This window comes from Sesamum indicum, linkage group LG2 (genome assembly GCF_026168435.1).
Source record: "Sesamum indicum cultivar Baizhima isolate 11 linkage group LG2, ASM2616843v1, whole genome shotgun sequence".
NCBI lineage: Eukaryota > Viridiplantae > Streptophyta > Magnoliopsida > Lamiales > Pedaliaceae > Sesamum > Sesamum indicum.
The window spans coordinates 13275092-13294661 of NC_142658.1; the positions used below are offsets into that span (position 1 = coordinate 13275092).

Sequence of the window (19570 nt, forward strand, 5' to 3'; positions counted from 1 at the left end):
TGCAATTTTGGTCCTCTAACTATAGCCAAATCCTGTTTTAGTCCTTTAACTTATTAGGACTTGGATTTGGTCCTCTATGTATTTTAATTGCTCAATTTTGAGACTTTTTTCACCGAAAAAATATTCAGTCCGCCGGACGATGGCCTTGAACTTCAAATCCTTGGATCTCCGCACCATGTTGATGAAAATGGCTGGGTCTTGTCTCGTTAGAGTCGGAAGGAAGAGGCGAGTCGAACTGTGGTGGCCCGCTACTGCCGTTCGTACGAATCGCGGCGAATCGACGAAAGAGGTTGCAGCGGTGAAGGTGAAAGCCCAATTTGTATGGTGATCGAAACCTGAAATTGATTGAGGAATTTTGTTCGTCTTGAGTTGGGGAGTCGAACGGTATATGTGGCTCTCGGCAATTTTGAGTGACGCTGGTAGATTTTTAAAAAGAAGGTGGCGGAAAAAGAGGGGTGCGTATCAAGAATCGTGACGGTGGCTGTGAACTTCAAATCCTTGGATCTCCACACCAAGTTGATGAAAATGGCTGGGACTTATCTTGTTAGACTCGCAAGGAAGAGGCGAGTCGAACTGTAGTGGTCCACGACCGCCGTTCGTACGGACCGCGGCGAATTGACGCGAAGAGGCTGCGACGGTGAAGGGGAAAGCCCAGTCTTTGTGGTGATCGAAACTTGAAATTGATTGAGGGGTTTTGTTCGTCTTGAGCTGGGGAGTCGAACAGTATATGTGGCTTTCGGCAATCTTGAGTGACGGCGGCAGATTTTTAGAAAGTAGGTGGCGGTGAAACTAGGGCGAAAATAAGAGGACCAAATCTAAACTCTAACAAGTTAAAGGACTAAAATAGGATTTAAGTATAGTTAAAGGAACAAAATTACATTTAATCCTTTAAAATTTTCACCTCATGCTTACATGAATAAAAATACAATTTTTTATTGTTATTTAATATATATTTTAAGCTGTTGACAATTTTTAAATTATATCAACAATATTATACTTTCTTAGTGGCCGCAATAAAAAGAAAAAAAATCAATTAACTGCAAGAAATTAATTAATGTTGAAGAAAATCAGACATGATATATAGTATATATTATTATCATAAGACCCTAATAAATAGTACATCACACAGACCACTATACTAATACTGCTTTCTTTCACCTTTAAATAACACACACAACGCACTTATTCTTTCTCATTTCATGATCTAATAATATATTACACATATAGACCTAAAATACATACTCCATCTCAATCTTATTTTTCATCAAACATATTAATTAACGTACACACACATGTATTAATTCCTTATCCAATCACTGACAATTCCTTCACCCATGGTAGCCTCCTGATCCAGCTCGAGACCCGGCCCGTGAGCCAGCAGACGAGCCCGCTTCTGACCCTGCACCACCTGAACCCGATCCTGCCCGTGATCCAGCATACGACCCTGCAGACGACCCCGCTTCTGAGCCAGCATGGCCACCACCTGATGAACCAGAACTTGAACTTGAACTCGAGCTCGAACTAGAACTAGAACTCGCACCGCCACCAGAGCCAGACCCAGAACCCGCCCCAGCTCCGGATCCGCCGCCGCCGCCACCACCTCCTAAACCAATGCCGACCCCCGCTCCGACACCAACTCCAACCCCACCCCCTAAGTCCACGCCCAGGTCCTTTCTTGCAACTCGGCTTTCAGAAACCATTGCAAGAACTGATAACATGAGCATAGCAAGGAGAACAAACGACTTCACGAATTTCGCCATTGTTCCCGGCTGACTATCCTCGTAAGATTCCTAATTAGCAGAGCAAGAAGCAAGTGATGTAACACTGTTTTCTTGGGTGCTAGTGTTTAGGGTTTTTGTGGTGAATGTCAGAATGCAGACATCCTAGCTATTTATAGTTGTGGATGCTAAGGTTGGTACGTAAATATGAATAGAGAAGTGCTGGGGATGGAGTAACACGTTGCTTGATTGAGATGAATGGTGCTGGCCCAAGAATTCCACTAACGAAGTGGAACTATGATTGAAATTGACTTTGATATATATCTTTATATGTTAATGATCATATGTATTTTTTAGCAGAAATGTGGTGACGCGGTTTCTTGAATTGGATTGAGTTGAGAATAGGACATGATTGCTTGGAAGCTTCTGGATATGAGAATGATGCTCGACACTTGGGTTTTTCACCAAGGAGTTCATTAGTAGGGTGGAGACTAGGGGTGTCACATGAGTCCAACGAGTTGAGCTCGAGCTGACTCGAACTCAATTATCTCTGTTCATCGGTTCAAGAGTTTCTTTTATTTATTTATTTTTTTAATATATTTTTTATTTTTAAAATTTTTATATATTTAATTTCATATTCAATATTTTATTAATTTTATACTCAAAATTGACCATATATTATAATTATTAATCAATTTCATACATTTTATATTAGATAATAATAAATTATGATACTTTTATTTAAACATTTAATCTTTATACAAAAATAAATTTAATCAACAACTTAGTAAATTATAATATTTTTATAATTAAAATTATTATTTAATATGACACATATAAATTTTATGTCATCTTTTAATATATATTTGTATTGTGTTATACTTTTTTTAGTTGACAGGTAATTCACTTATGATTTTTTTATCAATTTTTGGGTTTTATATTTATATCAAGATACATACTATGCACTATGCAATCTATTTTATTACTCATAAATTTATGTGGAAGCTTAGTGATCCCTATGAATTAATATAAAAATGATGATAATAATAATAATAATGATGGTTGAATAATTTTAATTATTTTTATTATTATTTTATTATATATATAATGAGATAAAAAAATTTAAACAACAATTATGATATCTTACACGGACACTCGATTCACACCAAATTTAAATATATATAAGATTGTGTCCATTAGATTATATCTGAAGGTATGATTTAAAATCACATGGTCTGATTCAACTATACACTGTCTTGAATTATTTCTTTTATGTTTCGAGTACGATATCTCAACATCCGTTTATCCAATAAGTATAAAATTTTATCAAATGTATTATTCTGTAAGCTTTATCATATTTAACGATTTGATCTAAATTTTGATGGTCCGATTAACCCATGTTGTTCAATAATATAGATGATAGTTACATCAATGTAATACTAACATTTATAAATATATTGTGAACATATATTAATATCAACTATAAAATATTTTTATGTATTTCGATTGCATTATTTCAGATAATGGATACTTTTCTACAATTTTTAAATTGTTCAGTATGAATTTTTTTTTGGTATATTTTACTAATTATATTACTACTAAACTAATTAGTAGTTTATATTTATAACAATAAATTAAAATTTCATACTATATTTTGGTATATTTATAACATAGTATGTATTATGCAATCTATTTTATTACTTATAAATTTATATAAAAAATTTGATGATTCGATCTCATGATTTAATCTAATAATAATAAATAAATAATAAAAAAATTTACCAAGCTCGAGCTCGAACTCGTCATATTGAGCTCGAGTTCGAGTTCGAGTTCGAGCTCATCATGTAAAAGTCGAGCTCGAGCCGTATTCCTGCAAATCGAGCTCGAGCTCAAAAAGGTTGAGCTCGACTTTGTGCCACCCATAATGGAGACAGTAAACAGAAATTTAATATTTAATCATTATTAATTATGAGGATAAAAAATATTCTATTTTAATAATAATTATTGTTTATGCTTAAGTAATAGTTGTTGGCCGTGGTTTTGTGAGTATAATTAAAATATTGTCATGTCTAAAAGTCATAACAAAATATTTGTCATAAATCATAGTCATGGAAAAAATAGTTTCAAATAATCTAAATTTTGTATCAATTTTTTATTTAACTATAGTTGACAAAAATTATTTACCAAAATTTTGGTTCATAGTAAATAAATTTGTAGTAAATAGTAAATTCTAAAATTATGATTGAGCAATCTTTGTTAGTTTAATTTGTGCTTGGATTGGGGTTCTGGGCATCCTAAATTATTGTTTTAATACGTATTATCGATCGTACCACCTAAATTATTGGGTGGTGTAATTTTTCATGGTGCACACGTATTATCGATCGTACCAACCAGCTACTCTAATCGAATTACTTCCTTTTTTATATTTATTTTTATTTTTTGAAAAATTAAAATTACAATCATAGCGTGAATTTTAATTATCAATAATTTATATATACGTAAATTATATATGTATATATCAATGTTAAATATACATAACTAACAAATATATTTCTTTTCTAAACCTGTATATTTTGATTTACATTTATTCATTACATATATATAGTCGCACATCGGATTGAAAGTTTCTAAAAGTTTTGTAATGCATCTTCTACTGCATTTATAGGGTTAATTAATTCTTAAATTTTCTGTAAAAATATAAAATTGTACTTCTTTTTTTAAATAATTGTCAAAATAATTACACTTACACTCCTCTTCAAAAAATCATTGTTTACATCCGACTTGCTTTCGTTCGAGTTTGGATGAAAAAATCCCAACATTAGCAAAAAATTATATAAATTTTTTATTTTACCCTTTTTAATATTCTCATATAATAATTTATACGTATTATAAAAAAAATTATAATATTATTAACCTCACTCCAAATATATATTACATTAATTATCCCTTTATTAGTACAAAATATTATATATGAAAATATTGAATGCGAGCCAAAATCGAAAATTTATGTAATTCTTAGCATTAACATTTTCAATCCAAACTCTAACGGAAGAGCGTCAACTGTAACGGAAGAATTTTTGAAGCGGTATAAGTGTAATATTAAAATTTTTTTTGAAGAAAAGTATAATTTTATATTTTTAGAAAGGATTTAAGCATAGTTACCCCTTTAATACATATACACATGTATCATATATATATATATATGTATAAGTTGTTTTTTTTAAAATAAACACATGAAATAATTTTTGTACACCTAATATATATTTATGAATATAACACAAAATAATAAATATTACAATAAAAAGTTCAACCCAATCACTTTTAGGAAGGATTTGGAGCACATATAAGTCAATCATTTTTCTAATATAAACTAGTGGCAGCATTTGTGGCTGATATGGTTGGATTCTTTTTCCCAAGAATTCTTGCTAAAATATTATGACAAGTGTCTAGAATTAGGTGTGCACTAGTATTGTGGAGAAAGATGTTGATGGACATGATTAGCTTCTCTGTTTCACATTGAACTTTTGGTTTCTAAAGCAACTTATTTTGCTGCGTGCCATTAATAAAGTACACATGTTTGAGTACTATAAAAAGAATTGTGTGTGGATATTACTAGGGGTGCTCAAAGTGCGACCTCAATTTTTTTAAACCTAATTTTAAATTGATTTGTCACTGATGATTTTATAAAATAATTTTTAAAGTCGCTATTTTTAAATTCAAAATCAAAGGTGTAGTTTTGTGCGATTTTGGGTGATTTGGCGGTTTCACTATAAAAAAGATTGGATTTGGAAGGGATAGAACGACTATTATGGAACGGTCCTTGGCACTCTTGAGTAACGAAAATAGGTTGTTGACATCACGATCCTTCTTTTTTATGTTTTGTGATTTTAGAACGGCTCAACTGTTACTAAATGTGTCCCAAAACAAGTGTTACAAGTTGTGTTCATAAAATCGGTTCAAACTTGTATGGTAAATAATTGAAACTCATTTGGGAACACAGTGTTAAAAGTAGGGACGGACAAGAAAAGACCGTTCCTATATATGAGACAAAACGTGATGAAAATATGATGGTAAATCCATTCCAAAATCAGGTACAATTTGAGACACTTCTAGTACATGGGAGGACGAATATTATAAAGATCGTTCTTAAGTATGAGTTTTCTTTGAAACTGAATGTGTTATAAGTACCGTGTCGAACGTTGTTACAATTTGGAATGATTTTCATATATTAATAATATTGTATTACGGAAACCGTTCCAACAATTATACAACGGCTATATTTTAACGGATATGTAACTATTCCTCTATGTGTTCCTAAGACAGTTACAGATAGTGCATCAACGATTATCTCTTAACGACTATTTTGGTGTGCCAGAGAAAGTTCCAAATTTTTCTATATATGTTCCTCTATTTTCATTTAATTTCACTAACTTCTTCCATTCTTCTTATATTCTCTCTATTTTCTCAATCCCTCTCGAACTTTCTTGATCTCTCACTATTGCACTAATATTTTATACTCTTGTTCGTCAATCTCCCTCGAATTTTAGTTGATATTTGAAGTTATTTTGATCAGGTAATAACTTTAATCCTTTTTTATCATTTGGTTATATTTGTTGTACTTTTATTAATTAAATTTCATGTTATAATAATATATATGTGTTTGTAGAATTCTCATGTTAAGATAGTTGAGGAGATAGATGTATGAGAAGAACTTGCCGGGAAGGGCGAGTCTTATGCTGAAGTTTGAGGATGACGTTACTGCATCTATATGGACGGTGAGAAAATTAAGTGTTCATGCCGGAAATGCCAAAATGAAGTTTTTAAAACCGTGGACGATGCAAATTTTGACTTGTATATTAAAGGTTTTATACTGGAGTATTATAATTGGACTTCATATGACGAGGAGAGGGTGCAAGAGTACTTTAAGGCCGTGACCATGCCCCCTTTGCAGGAGGAGCAAACTCTCGCTGCTCATGAGCAGGAGGGTACAAGTACGCACTATGGTGATACGACGTAGATGAATTGAGCGTAAAAGATGATTTTTAATGCCGCCGGGCAGGCTTTTTGGTCTAATTATAACCAGGATGGTGCCATTAATGATGATACAAGGTACTATCCTACTGATGCCGGGCTTAGTTCATATTACGGTGCGGACCCCTATGATTATATGTTTGGGCTGGCAAATCGATTTTATAATGTAGCGCATATTGCCGATCAGGCGTTATGGAATAGTTACACTCAACTTCAGTTGGCATTGGTTGTTGAGTTGGTGAATATCAAGATCGAGGCCCATCTGAGCGAACATACGACCAAATATCTCAATAGGCTAATAATATATTGCCCCGAGATCACACCCTACCCCTTGATTACTATAGTACGAAGAAGTTGATAAGAGACTTAGTTTACCTGTTGAGAAGATTGATGTGTGTAAGAATGATTGCATGTTGTACTGGAAGGAGGACATTGATTTAGATTACTGTAAGTTTTCTGGAGAAGCTAGGTACAAGCTGACCAGGGAGCGAAATCCTAACCACAAAAAAAACCCCGTATGCCATTCTTTAGTACTTGCCATTTACTCCTCGCCTGCAAACGTTGTATGCTTCAGAAGCGACTGTCGAGCAAACAACGTGGCATGCCCACCATCAGATGGAGGAGGGATCTATGTGCTATCTATCTGATGTTAAGGCATGGAGGTATTTTAACCGAATATATCCCGATTTTGCAGCAAAGCCTTGTAATGTTAGACTGGGTTTGTGCACAGATGGGTTCTCACCGCATCGGCAGTACGGACATATGTATTCATGTTAGCCCGTTATACTTACACCGTACAATCTTCCATTGAAAATGTGCATGAGTTTTGAGTATATGTTCCTGACGATGGTGATCCCTGGCCCTTCCAATCCGAACCATCTCATCGATATTTACCTGGAGCTGCTGATCGAGGAGTCTCAGAATTTGTGGCATGTGGTGTATTAACGCACAACAGTGTAAAGAACGAGATATTCATGATCCAAGCTATGTAGATGTGGACCATGAACGACCTACCCCCTTATGAGATGGCGTTTGGATGGAGTATCGCTAGTGTTATGGAATGTCCAGTTTGTATGGATGACACACGTGCATTCGATTTGCAGAACGGTAGGAAGGCGTGCTACTTTGACTACCACAGACTGTTCCTCTCCAAAGACCATCCGTACCGTAGGAACAAAAAAGCATTCACTAAGAATCAAATCGAAAGGAAGGTTGCACGTCCAAGATTGATGGGAGAAGAGATCCGCGATTGGGTTGTAGAGTTTAGTCCTGCAGTTGAAGTACCATTGGCACTCCCACTGGACTACTGTAGAGAGCATAAGTAGACAAAGAAAAGCATCTTCTAGGAGCTCGAATACCAGGGGACGCATCTGATACTACACAATGATGTCATGCATATTGAAAAGAATGTGTTTGACAAATATAACAATACGTGATGGGCATATAGGAAAAAATGAAGAACAATCGTATTGCACGAAAGGACGTGAAGATCATATATAGTCGATCAGAGCTTGAGATGGACAAAAGAAGATCGAATGTGATGCCTAAAGCCGTTATACACTGACGAAGGAGCAGAAGAGGAGGATATATGAATAGATTAGTCATCTTAAATTTCCTGATGGTTACGCATCTAATTTGGCCCATTGCGTCGACATGAAGGAGTTGAGGATGCACAGCATGAAGAGCCGTAATTGTCACGTATTCATGCAAAAGTTGATCCATTTTGCTTTCCTCGTAAAATGTTTCCTGAGTATGTCTGGAGTGTTTTGACAGAGGTTAGCATTTTATTCCAGATTCTATATTCGACGAAGTTAGATATCAACGAGGCACAAGAATTGAGTTAGTGCCGGCTATTTTCTAGTTACATCATTTGGCATAACAAACTCCACTTGGTCCACAAGCTTCGTAGAAGCATCAACTTCAACCAAAATTCGGGGATACGAAACCCTCTTCATCTTCATCGTCAATGAGTCCATAGCAATGGGAGTGCCCAGTCTCAAGCCGATCTTGCCTAGAGCATTCAGATGCCAATATTCAAGTGGAAGCACTGGAAGGGTGGCCCAAATCAGAGTAAGGCTGATGTCATACTTCTTGAACTTAAAACAATCCGGCATGTTTTTTAGTAGGAGCAGATGTCCATAGATAAAGTACGATCCACCAGTCAAAATTTGCTGTCTATCTTCATCCCATTTAAATCTGAAAATGAGCCACCCACTTTCATGTTGTTGAAAGCTGGGCCCCCTGATTGGGATAGTGCACGTAGTGCTTTAAGCCCCTAAAACTTGTTGGCAATGTAGCCAAGGAGGCAGTTTTCAAGTTTAGTTCGAACGTCGATCAATTCGCTTGACCCCAACTTGAGATGTCCATCATCAACCGCAAATTTCATGAGCTTGTTGTCATCCTTGAGATTGCAGTTGTTGCTAAATAAACCCACAAAGGAGATCTTTTTCATGTCAGCAGTTTCAGTTTTAGCTTCCTTGCCCAGCAGCGTTTCATCCGGCTGGGGGCCGGTACTGGTGGTTGCATCATTCTTAGTAATAAAGGAGGGGGAAGCCTCCAAATAAGAAATAAATTCATGAAGTCAGGCGAACCAACCTTGGCTCTGACGGCAGGTTTCGACGGCTTCCTTGGCGGAAACGGGTTGGGTGGCCAGTTGGCCGGCTGTCACTATTACCTCGCGAAAAACTTGTGTGGCAAGTTGTTGGCCGAAGGGTTTTGTGGGGCAGCTAATAGGGTCAGCAGGTTGCTTATTTTTCTTTGATTTTTCCATGGCAGGGTTGCTAAGCAAAAGGGGAAGTTCAATAATTGCAGCAGCTGTAACAGCTTATTGCTACACCAAAGAGGAAACGACAAAAAGGCTGGCAGGCTGCTTGAAAGCGACTGTGCAACAGGTCAAACAAGGCTGTTGCAATAGGTGAAACAAGGCAGCAGGCAGGCAGTGCTGGATGCAATAAGGGACAGTCTGTGCAGCAGTAGGTAGTCTTTTGCTAAACCTAAAAACAAACACAATGTTTGGTTTTGTATTTTGCACACCTTCACTAGGTGTGCAATTGTAATTTAATTTTTTTTATTACTTTTTTTTATTATTTTTTATTCTTCTCTTAACATAAATATATATATTATATTTCACTAACAAACAAAATACTATATATACATATATATTACTAAATATATATATTAAAAGATATGATTTGACAATGAACAGTAACTCCTGTCTCCCAAATTTCAACATCAAACATACACCACTTATTATGTTATTTTATATTATATCAAAACACAAATTCAAACATACCATCTATCTCAAAACACATACTTACTTATCTCTATTTTTCTCTCTCTATCTCCAAAACACCAAAACAAAAACATCCAAAACATTAATCCAAACATAGTGGAAAAGTTCCCACCTACCTCCAGGCTGCTGGAGATGGCCGGAAAAAATGGAATAAACACACCACCAGCAACATGAACGTCTGGCAAGCTTCAGGCCGCGAACGGGACTCCTAGTAGCAGCAAAAACCTCCACAACAGCAAGGAAATGAAAGTAATAGACTGAAAGAGGAAAATCCGGCAGATAGAACCAAAATGAGTTACCCAACGGCGAGAGAGGTTCAACAAAGGGCCAGGCACCCTCAAAACCACAAAACAATCGATAGAATTATAGTGCAGCACTAGGAGACTTGATTAATTGAACCAAAACTTGCAGAAACTTGAAGGAAAATCGTTAGAGAGTGAATCCATGTTGAGACACTCTAGAGAGGCAAAACATTCTTTCTAGAGAGAGAACCTCTTAACTTCACTACTATTTATTTAGTGTTTCTTGCTCCTTGCTTACAAGTTCAGTCATTTAATACAGGTTTAATAAAGCATTAAACAAGAAAAATACATCATAAATTGAAAAAAATAATTACATAAAACCGAACATTAAATTGAAAAAAAATCACTTAAAAATAACATAAACCAACCAAAAAAAAATACATAAAGAATGGTAAAAATAAGTTGGAATGAACTTAAAAAAAAACGTTAGAACCCTCAATTTTCATCCAAAACAACTAAACGTTGTCCGTTACCCACTTAAATGGAAGTATCATATTTGTAAGTAGGGACTAAACTGTGGTACCTATTTAAGGTATTTTTCAAAACGTTGGTTCTAAAATTGCATTTGGCACTATATAATGGTATCAAAATTACAATTTTTTTAAATTTAAATTTTATTTGTAATTTAAATCTATCCAAATATCAGCAATTAATTGGTCAGACGCGTGGCAGCCAACGATTGGCGCCACAGGGTATGACTCGGTATGTGCATCACACCTTAACACAACCAGTATCATTGAAATAGGATGTGTTTCACAATTGCCACTCCTAATTTTCTGCTTTTCTCCTCATTCTCTATTTCCGTTGGCTGCATGTGGGAATTGTAGATATTATCTGTGGAGCGAAAATCGCAGTAAAGGGTTCAGGTTAGATGTTTCCACCTTTGCTCCTGGGCATCATGTTGAATTTCTTCAGAAATTCAATAATCATTCAATAAAATTGAATTCTTTTTTTCTTCCGTTTTAATATGTTCGTTTACCATACTTCCGTCAGATTGATTGTGTGTTTTATTCTGTTAATTGTGATTTTCTTTTTTCTTTTTGTTTTTTCTGGAATTGAGTTATCTGATTATTCTACTGATAGAGAATTACTAAGAATTGTTTGAACTTGAGTGCTGAATGGTGGGGGCGCTCCAGTTCTTTGGCTCACTTGGCTAGTGCTGCTTCTCCTTTTGGGAAATTTCTTGTTCCTTTTATTTCCCTGTGTGAATTTGCGTATTGATATGGGTTTTCATAGGTCTATCGGGTTGGTTGGAGTGGGTTTATTTGTTCGGGGAAAAGCAATTTCTGGCATTTGGTATAGCATCAGGGAAGTGGTGTATCAAGAAAAAGTTTTATGATAAAGATTCTGTTAGCATTTGATCTGCTGAATGATTGAGGGAGTTTCTTATGAAGCAAGTGAGAAGATAAGGTAGTTTTAATATATGGCGAGCTTTTAATCTTCGTGTGTTAGATTTTGGGCCTGTTATTGAGAGCCGCGACTTAAGAAATGATAGCTTTCGTTAAGAGGGCTGTGACGAATACATATAAGGCTTGCAACAAATTTAACTTCCCCCTGAGGTATCAACCACTACTCTTGATGGAATAAGGTGGAGGACACTGGGGTTTCCCAGCGTGCAAATCCATGATTCCTCTTATAAGAAAAGTAGTTCTATTAGGGGGGAGGGATCAAGAAAAATGTCACCAAGCAGCATGAGTGAGTAGGGAATGGAAGAAGCATAAAGTGAAAAAGACTAAAACCTTCATTTCTGATGCTTTTTTCTTTAGTTAGATAACCTACTTGCAATTAAGAGAAATGGTTAGAGTTCCCTGCATTCAGTTCACTAAAAGGTGAGCATTCTCCATGGACAATGATGCTGAATGCTAGAAATGCGTCTTTAAGTGATTAGACATCCCTAGCCGAAAAAATTGGTGCAACTTTCATTTGAAATTGAACTCGAGTTGCCAGAATTAATGGGCCCAAGCCAACTTAACCCCGTGTTCGCACATTCACACGAAACACAAGCAAAAGAAGATAGATTTCAATACTAGATTTGAGTATAATTCACCAAATTCAACAAATGATGCTAACTATAAAAATTTCTATCTCCACATATACATATTTGCATGTACTTTTACATTTTTATACTCAAGAATTTTTTCAGTAGTTTATGTAAAAAACCTGCTTTGGCGCTGATGCTTTGATGTGTCCTAAGACAATCAAATATCTGCATTTTTATCGACTACTCTGACTATGTAGAAGTGCTGGTATTCATTCTTAATATTAAAAGTTTCTAATTGTCGATTTTCTTATATGTATGAATTTTCCAAATGACTTGATTTAGATCTTTGAGTCTATTTTTATTGCTCCTTATTCCACTATCTTACGGCTAAAACAAGGTTTGAAGTTATAAACTTAACATTTTCTCTATATAGTTGACCCAAGGTTCTCACTATGAATTAGGCACATTGCATTGCGCTTCATCGATGACATCATGGGTAGGTGAACCAAAGGTAAAAAGTTATAATTACAACAATATTTATAAACTTTCACATTCTAAGAGAGACATAGGTAGGGGTGGCAGGTGAGTCGAGCCGGCTCGCGAGCTCAGCGAGCCGGCTCGACTTTGAGCTCGACTCGAGCTCGAAAAATTCGAGCTCGAGTCGAGCCAGCTCAAGCTCGAGCTCCTATCGAGCTCGAGCTCGAGCTTGGTTTTTGTTGTTCACCAGCTCGCGAGATGGCTCCCGAGCTGGTGAATATATATATATATATATATCTACAAAATTTTATTCCTACGGATCCATCTTGATGTTGGGTAATTTGATCAATTTCTGAATTTTCTATGGGTTGAGTTGGGGGAATTGATCCTGGTGGTAAATTCCATGTTTCTGGTAAAGTAACATTTTTCCATTCTATAGTTTTTGGAACTAAAAGAGTAGATTTGGCTCTATTGATTTCCCAAAATACCGTTTGACCTGGTGATTTAGTGTGTGATATGGCTTGAATATCTAGGCCAGTATTAGTAATTTTGTAGTGTAGCCTATAGAATATTTCATAAATATGAGATCCAGATTTCATTTTGTAATTATAGTTTTTTACATTTAAAGTTAAAATATCCAAAATATGAGGATCATTAAGAGAAATAGTGAAATTTGGAAAAGAATTGAAATAAATTGGGCCATTACAAAGACTAGTTTCTACTAGACCGAGTAAGGAATCATAAAAATCTAAGTGTCGACAGTCTCTTAAGGCTAGAAACACACTGGTGTCTAATCCTTCTCTTGTTAAAGGTTTTATAGCAATTTGAACAAGACCAATATGCAGAAATTTATATCCATTTTTAATATGTTTAATAATAGAAGCTTTTGAAAATAAATGTAATGTTTGTTGGTCAGATACCAGGGGTAAAACTTGTTCTTCTGTTTTTATAGTATAAGCTGACTTAAAATCAATAAACGATTTTTTATAAATTTCTTTAGTATTGATTTTGGGAGGTTTCCAATCGAATAGATCTCTGTCTTCCCACAGTGTCTCTCCTGTGGTAATTATATTCGAATTTTCTTGGTTGTCCCCTGATGATATATATATATATATATTTTATATTTTTATTTTTAAATTTTTTATATATTTAATTTTATATTTAATATTTGATCAGTTTTATAATTTAAATTGACCATATATTATAATTATTAATTAATATCATATATTTTATTTTGAATAATAATAAACTATGGTACTTTTATTTATACATTTAATCTTTATATAAAAATAAATTTAATCAACAACTTAGTAAATTATAATTTTTTTTATAATTAAAATTATTATAATATCTTTATGTTATATTTTAATATATATTTGTATTATGTTATACATTTTTTAAATTGACAAGTAATTCACTTATGATTTTTTATTATTTATAAATTTATGTCAAAATTTAGTAATTCCTATGAATTAAGCTAAAAATTATAATAATAATAATAATAATAATAATAATAATATCAACAACAATATTAATAATAATGATGATGGTTGAACTTCTAATTATTATTTTATTATATATATAATGAGATTAAAAAATTTAATCAATAATTACGATATTTTAAAATTCGGACTCCTGATTCATACGAAATTTAAATATATACAAGACTGTGTTCATTAGATCATATCAGACGGTATGATTTAAAATCACATGGCCCGATCCAACTATACACCGTCTTGAATGATCACTCTTATGTTTCGAGTATGATATCTCGACATCCGTATATCCAATAAGTTTAAAACTTTACGAAATGTATTTTTTTGTAAGTTTTACCATATCTAACGGTCGGATCTAAATTTTGATGGCCCGATTAACCCATGTTGCTCAACAATGTAAGATGATGGTTAAATCAATGTTATACTAACATTTATAAATATATACATTTTGCAAATTGTGAACATATATTAATTTCAATTATATCTATCTAAAAATTTTATGATTTGATCTCATGATTTAAAATAATAATAATAACAATAGTTGTAGTAATACTAATAATAATAATAATAATAATAATAATAATAATAATAGTTGTAATGATAATAAATAATAATAATAGTGGTAATAATCATAATAATAATAATAATAGTTGTAGTAGTAATAATAATAATAACAATAATAGTTGTAATAATAATAATAATAATAATAATAATAATAATAATAATAGTTGTAATAATAATAATAATAATTGTAGTAATAATAATAATAATAATAATAGTAATACAAAAAGTCAAAATCAAAACCCATCACTTTCTCTCTCTTGTTCTCGTTTCTTCTTCCTCTTTTCTTTCTCTCTTTCTGCTTCTTCCCCATTCTCTCCTCTCAAATTCTCAATTCTTCCCCAAACCCATCTCTTAGAACCCTAGTCCCAAACTCACGGCAACAAGGACGGTCAGTCGGCAACGAGGACGGCGACGAGTACTGCTTTAAGGTAATCCTTCTCTGTTGCATTTTGCTCGTTCTTCTTTTTCTTGGGTTTGGGTGTCTTTTTAGCATCTTCTTTAATTTTTTTTCTTGGGTTTGGTTGTGTTTTTAGGGGATTTGTTTAATTCTTGTTTTTCTTGGGTTTTTAGGGGGATTTTTTTTCTTGGATTTGGGTGTGTTCTTAGCATCTTCTTTAATTTTTTTTCTTGGGTTAGGTTGTGTTTTTAGGGGATTTGTTTAATTCTTGTTGTTAGATTCCTTTCCAGCCTTAGTTCCTTACACTTTTGTTTGCTTTGAGAGTTATTTGTAAAAGAGTTGTAATGTTGTAAGAAAGACCATTATCAATTGGTAACATTTCTGAATTTCCTATCGTCTCTTTCTTCTCTCCTTCCCACCTCCATTCTGCTGCAATGTTAAATTTTTCTGCTACAATTTTCTGGAACAAGTGCTCGAGCTCGAGCTGGAACTCGAGCTCGACAGCTCAAGCTCGAGCTCGACAAATCGAGCTCGAGTTCGAGCTCGAGCTCGAGCTCAAATATACTGCATCGAGCTCGAGCTCAAATATACTGCATCGAGCTCGAGCTCGAGCTCTACCTGGGCGAGCTCGTCGAGCTCGAGCTCGAGCTCTAAATCACAGAGTCGAGCTCGAGCTCGAGTTCGACAAAAATGGTCGAGCTCGACTCGTTGACAGCCCTAGACATAGGTGTAGTTTCTTGACTGCGCTTGACACAAGAAAATATATTGTAATATACAGGGCTATGTCTTCCCTTGAAGTGAACTGAAAATTGTCCTATAGCTAAGGTCATGTGTCTCCTTGAATTAAGGATTTTCAGCTCTGGTGCCATATACATTACAGAAAATATTTAGTTTGGCTTATCCTACAATTGTATATATGTTGTTTTGTTTGCTGAGTTGCACATAATCAGAAGTACTATTTCATGGAACCATGTGCTTCTATTGAGCTTTATCTGTTACTTTTCGTGTTTTGTCAGAGAAGTAGCAAGAAATTGTTCTGATCTTGGTCCATTCAGCTTTAGGAAATTGTCTTATTCATGGCTTCTAGACGAAATATACCACCACCATATGATGAACGATTTATCCAAGCTTCAGAAATGATACATCGTGGTCCTTTGCCTCCTGCTTTCCATCCTATGGAACCACTTCCTCCTCCTGTACTTTTAGAGAATAAATTGGTTTCCCAGGAAGCAGAAATTGATCAACTTGCGAGGGACAATCATAAATTGGCATCTACTCATTTGGCCTTGAGGCAGGATCTTGAAGCTGCACAACGGGAAGCAGAGAAACTTAGGGAACATATCAGAAGTACCCAAACTGAAGCCGACATTCAGATTCGCATTTTGTTGGAAAAGATTCCGAAATTGGAAGCTGAAATTAGAGCAGGGGACAATGTAAAGAAAGAGCTTCAAGAGGCCCATACAGAAGCACGGAGTTTAGTGAAAGCTAGGCAAGAGTTGACTGCTAAAATCCAGCAGGCTACCAATGAATTGGAGAACTACCGTTCGACTGTTAAAAAGATACCGGAAGTGCATGCCGACCTTGATAGCTTGAGGCAAGAGCATCAAAGATTACGGTGAGTGAAATAAGCTCTTCACGTCCATTAATTTCTTCAACGGTTGCTCATCCCCCTATGACCTGCATTTAATCTTATATTAAACTGATTTTCTTCCTGTGTAGTGCTTTTCTTTATGGACTGTCTATGCTTCACTTTTAAATTCTTAAAACATTGGCAATTAGGTGGCTTTAGCCTTCATGGTTCCCTAAATTTTGTAGAATGATTTTCATACTATTGGATGCAAAAGAATTTTTTTTTTTCAAATTACATCTAGACTAAGCTGAATTACCACCAGCATGGACAGCGGCAAAGGTGGCCAGTGCAACACTTAAAATTATAAGTATATCCCTAAATCATGTGAATAAGATAATATTCCAATTACTCTCAGTTCAATTTAATGCTTTATCTAGTTGATGGCTTTATTATCCATAAGAACATAATGAAGTATAGATAGCATTTTATGATAAAGAAAATTGTGCATGACACTGCTAAATCTTTGTACTGAACTCTCTGAATGTCTTTAAATCGTTATAGTTCTTCTTAAAGTTGATTTTCATTAGAGTACTCTGTATCCTACTTATGTGTTGGAAGAAAAATAGATTTAATTTCTAAAATAGTACATAGTTTTGAAATTTCAATTATTAATTGCATCATGGCTCCCTCAAGGCTGATACTTTTTGAGCCGTCTGCAGCCAGTCGTGCTTGACATCAAATTATTTTTCTTTTTGTGATAAACCTTTAATTATAGCGAGTGGTTTGGTTGTACTAATTGTAAAGTTGATTTTCATTAGAGTACTTTGGATTCTACTTATGTGTTGGAAGAAAAATAGATTTAATTTCTAAAATAGTACATAGTTTTGAAATTTCAATTATTAATTGCATCTGGCTCCCTCAAGGCTGATACTTTTTGAGCCGTCTGTGCAGCCAGTCATTGTGCTTGACATTATATTACTTTTCTTTTTGTGATAAACCTTTAATTGTGACGAGTGGTTTGGCTGTACTAATCTTGTTCTTATTATTTCTACCGATTTGTTTTCTTTATTACGGGAAAAAAGCAAGACATTTGAATATGAAAAAGGTTTAAACATAGAAAAAGTGGAACAAATGAAGCTTTTGGAGAAAGATCTGATTGGTATGGCTGAAGAAGTAGAGAGGCTACGTGCCGAGGTGTTAAATGCTGAGAAGAGGGCTAGTGGTAATTCTTTGTCTTCATACTTTGACATCCCATCTACATTTCTTCTTCCTTCCGATGTACTAATAATGCTCTTATTCCTACGCAGCTCCAATCCCATATACCAACCCCTACATAAACACAGATAATTTATATCCACCTCCTGTACACGGAACCGGTGGCTATGCTGGCAGTTTTGCTGGACCTTATCTTCACACCGTTGGTGGGACAGCAGTGGCAGGAATGAACCCATATGCCGTTGGCGGATTTGCAGTCGGCCCTCCAGTAATCACTGGTCCTGCAGCCGGTGCCAGTGGTGTTGCTGCTGGTAATCCTTCCTGGGGAGTGATGTATAATATATCCCATACTCAGACGTAGATGTTCATGAGCTGCAATGAGCCTTCTCCTTTTGGGGTATCGGAGAAGTGAACTAACCTGGTAATACATTTTCACAGTAGCTGATCATATTTGAACTTTGATCGATCTAAGGGCTTCTGCAGCTTTCTTTTAAGATTTCTTGTATAAAATTTCTTTTGGCAGCCCAGTTTGGTTTCTTCAGTTGTAAATTATTGGTTGATGTGTTTGATGATACCCCATTTGGTTCCATTTCATCCATCGAGCGAGCATGCTGACAACGTAGTTTAGGTCTTGTTTTTATGTATTTAGCTTAGCATCCCTGTCTTCAGATATTTAAACCCAGCATGGTATATGTGGTGAAAGAAATAATGCACCTGCTGTCGGTAGAACTTGGGTGCTACTGAAGTTTTGCAAATTGTCTTAATACAAGTTGAATTTGATTAGCATCACAATAGAAATTAGGGATAATTAAACCGTACTCTCCTAATATTTTGTGCAATTATACGTAAACCTCTTATAATTTAGGAAATTATACCTAGAACCATTAACATTTGTTTTCGTATAACAAATAGATCTCTCAATTAATTAAAATTCACTGAATTTGTTGATATTAACAAAAAAGTTAATCAAAATTTATATTTACTCTCAATTGACCAAACTACTTTTATAAGAATGAAGATATATCTTATTATATGTATTAATGTTGAAGATGTATAAAGGTAATTTAGTCAAAAAAAATATTCATTTTACAGTAGTAAGTCAATTAGGGATAAATATAGATTTTTATTCCTTTCTTTTGCTACTATTAGTAAATTTTATGAAATTTGACTAATGGATAGATTTATTTATCAGAAAAAATAAACGATTAGTAGTATCAAATGTAATTTTTCAAACCATGAGAGGTTTATACTTGATTACACCAAATCTTCAGGCTCCATGACTGCAAGGATATGAATTCGAATTCAATCAATGTATGGAGTAATTATCCTATTTTAAAAGTTTCTATTTTAATTGATCCCTACATACATTGCTTTGGTCTCAATAGGATTTGGAGTCCAACCGATCAATTCTATTATGCTTCACTCCACTCTATATAGACTTGAGATTCGACCGGCTCGTATCAAAACTCACCCTTTTCATCAGATCTATCTTTTCGACCGAAATGGTCATGCCCCACCTTGTTTTGG

At 34.5% G+C, this 19570-nt stretch overlaps 2 protein-coding genes across 5 annotated transcripts; one reads left to right on the forward strand and one right to left on the reverse strand.

The window, feature by feature from the left end:
* Positions 1-1074: 1074 nt before the first annotated feature.
* On the reverse strand, positions 1075-1868 carry LOC105155629 (uncharacterized). The gene has a single exon (XM_011071527.3). The coding sequence runs from the start codon at positions 1758-1760 to the stop codon at positions 1329-1331; it is 432 nt and encodes a 143-aa protein (XP_011069829.2). The 5' UTR covers positions 1761-1868; the 3' UTR covers positions 1075-1328.
* A 9210-nt stretch (positions 1869-11078) lies between these two features.
* On the forward strand, positions 11079-18632 carry LOC105155630 (protein FLX-like 4). Of its 4 annotated transcripts, none has more exons than XM_011071529.3 (4): positions 11079-11209; positions 16275-16873; positions 17911-18050; positions 18136-18632. In XM_011071529.3, the coding sequence occupies exons 2-4, from the start codon at positions 16335-16337 to the stop codon at positions 18402-18404; spliced, it is 948 nt and encodes a 315-aa protein (XP_011069831.2). In that variant the 5' UTR covers positions 11079-11209; positions 16275-16334; the 3' UTR covers positions 18405-18632. The 4 variants fall into 4 exon arrangements, with proteins under 4 accessions (XP_011069831.2, XP_020547645.2, XP_088734071.1 ...); XM_020691986.2 differs by having other exon boundaries at positions 11130-11209; positions 16314-16873; XM_088877945.1 differs by lacking the exon at positions 11079-11209 and adding an exon at positions 15080-15289 and having other exon boundaries at positions 16314-16873.
* The last annotated feature ends 938 nt before the right edge of the window (positions 18633-19570 follow it).

Excerpts from the sequence above, each read along its gene's own strand:
- LOC105155629 (XM_011071527.3), bottom strand. The coding sequence starts at position 1,760 with ATGGCGAAATTCGTGAAGTCGTTTGTTCTCCTTGCTATGCTCATGTTA.
- LOC105155630 (XM_011071529.3), top strand. The coding sequence starts at position 16,335 with ATGGCTTCTAGACGAAATATACCACCACCATATGATGAACGATTTATC. Across the intron at positions 16,874-17,910 it reads CAAGAGCATCAAAGATTACG|CAAGACATTTGAATATGAAA; the intron begins GTGAGTGAAATA and ends ACGGGAAAAAAG. Across the intron at positions 18,051-18,135 it reads TGCTGAGAAGAGGGCTAGTG|CTCCAATCCCATATACCAAC; the intron begins GTAATTCTTTGT and ends ATTCCTACGCAG.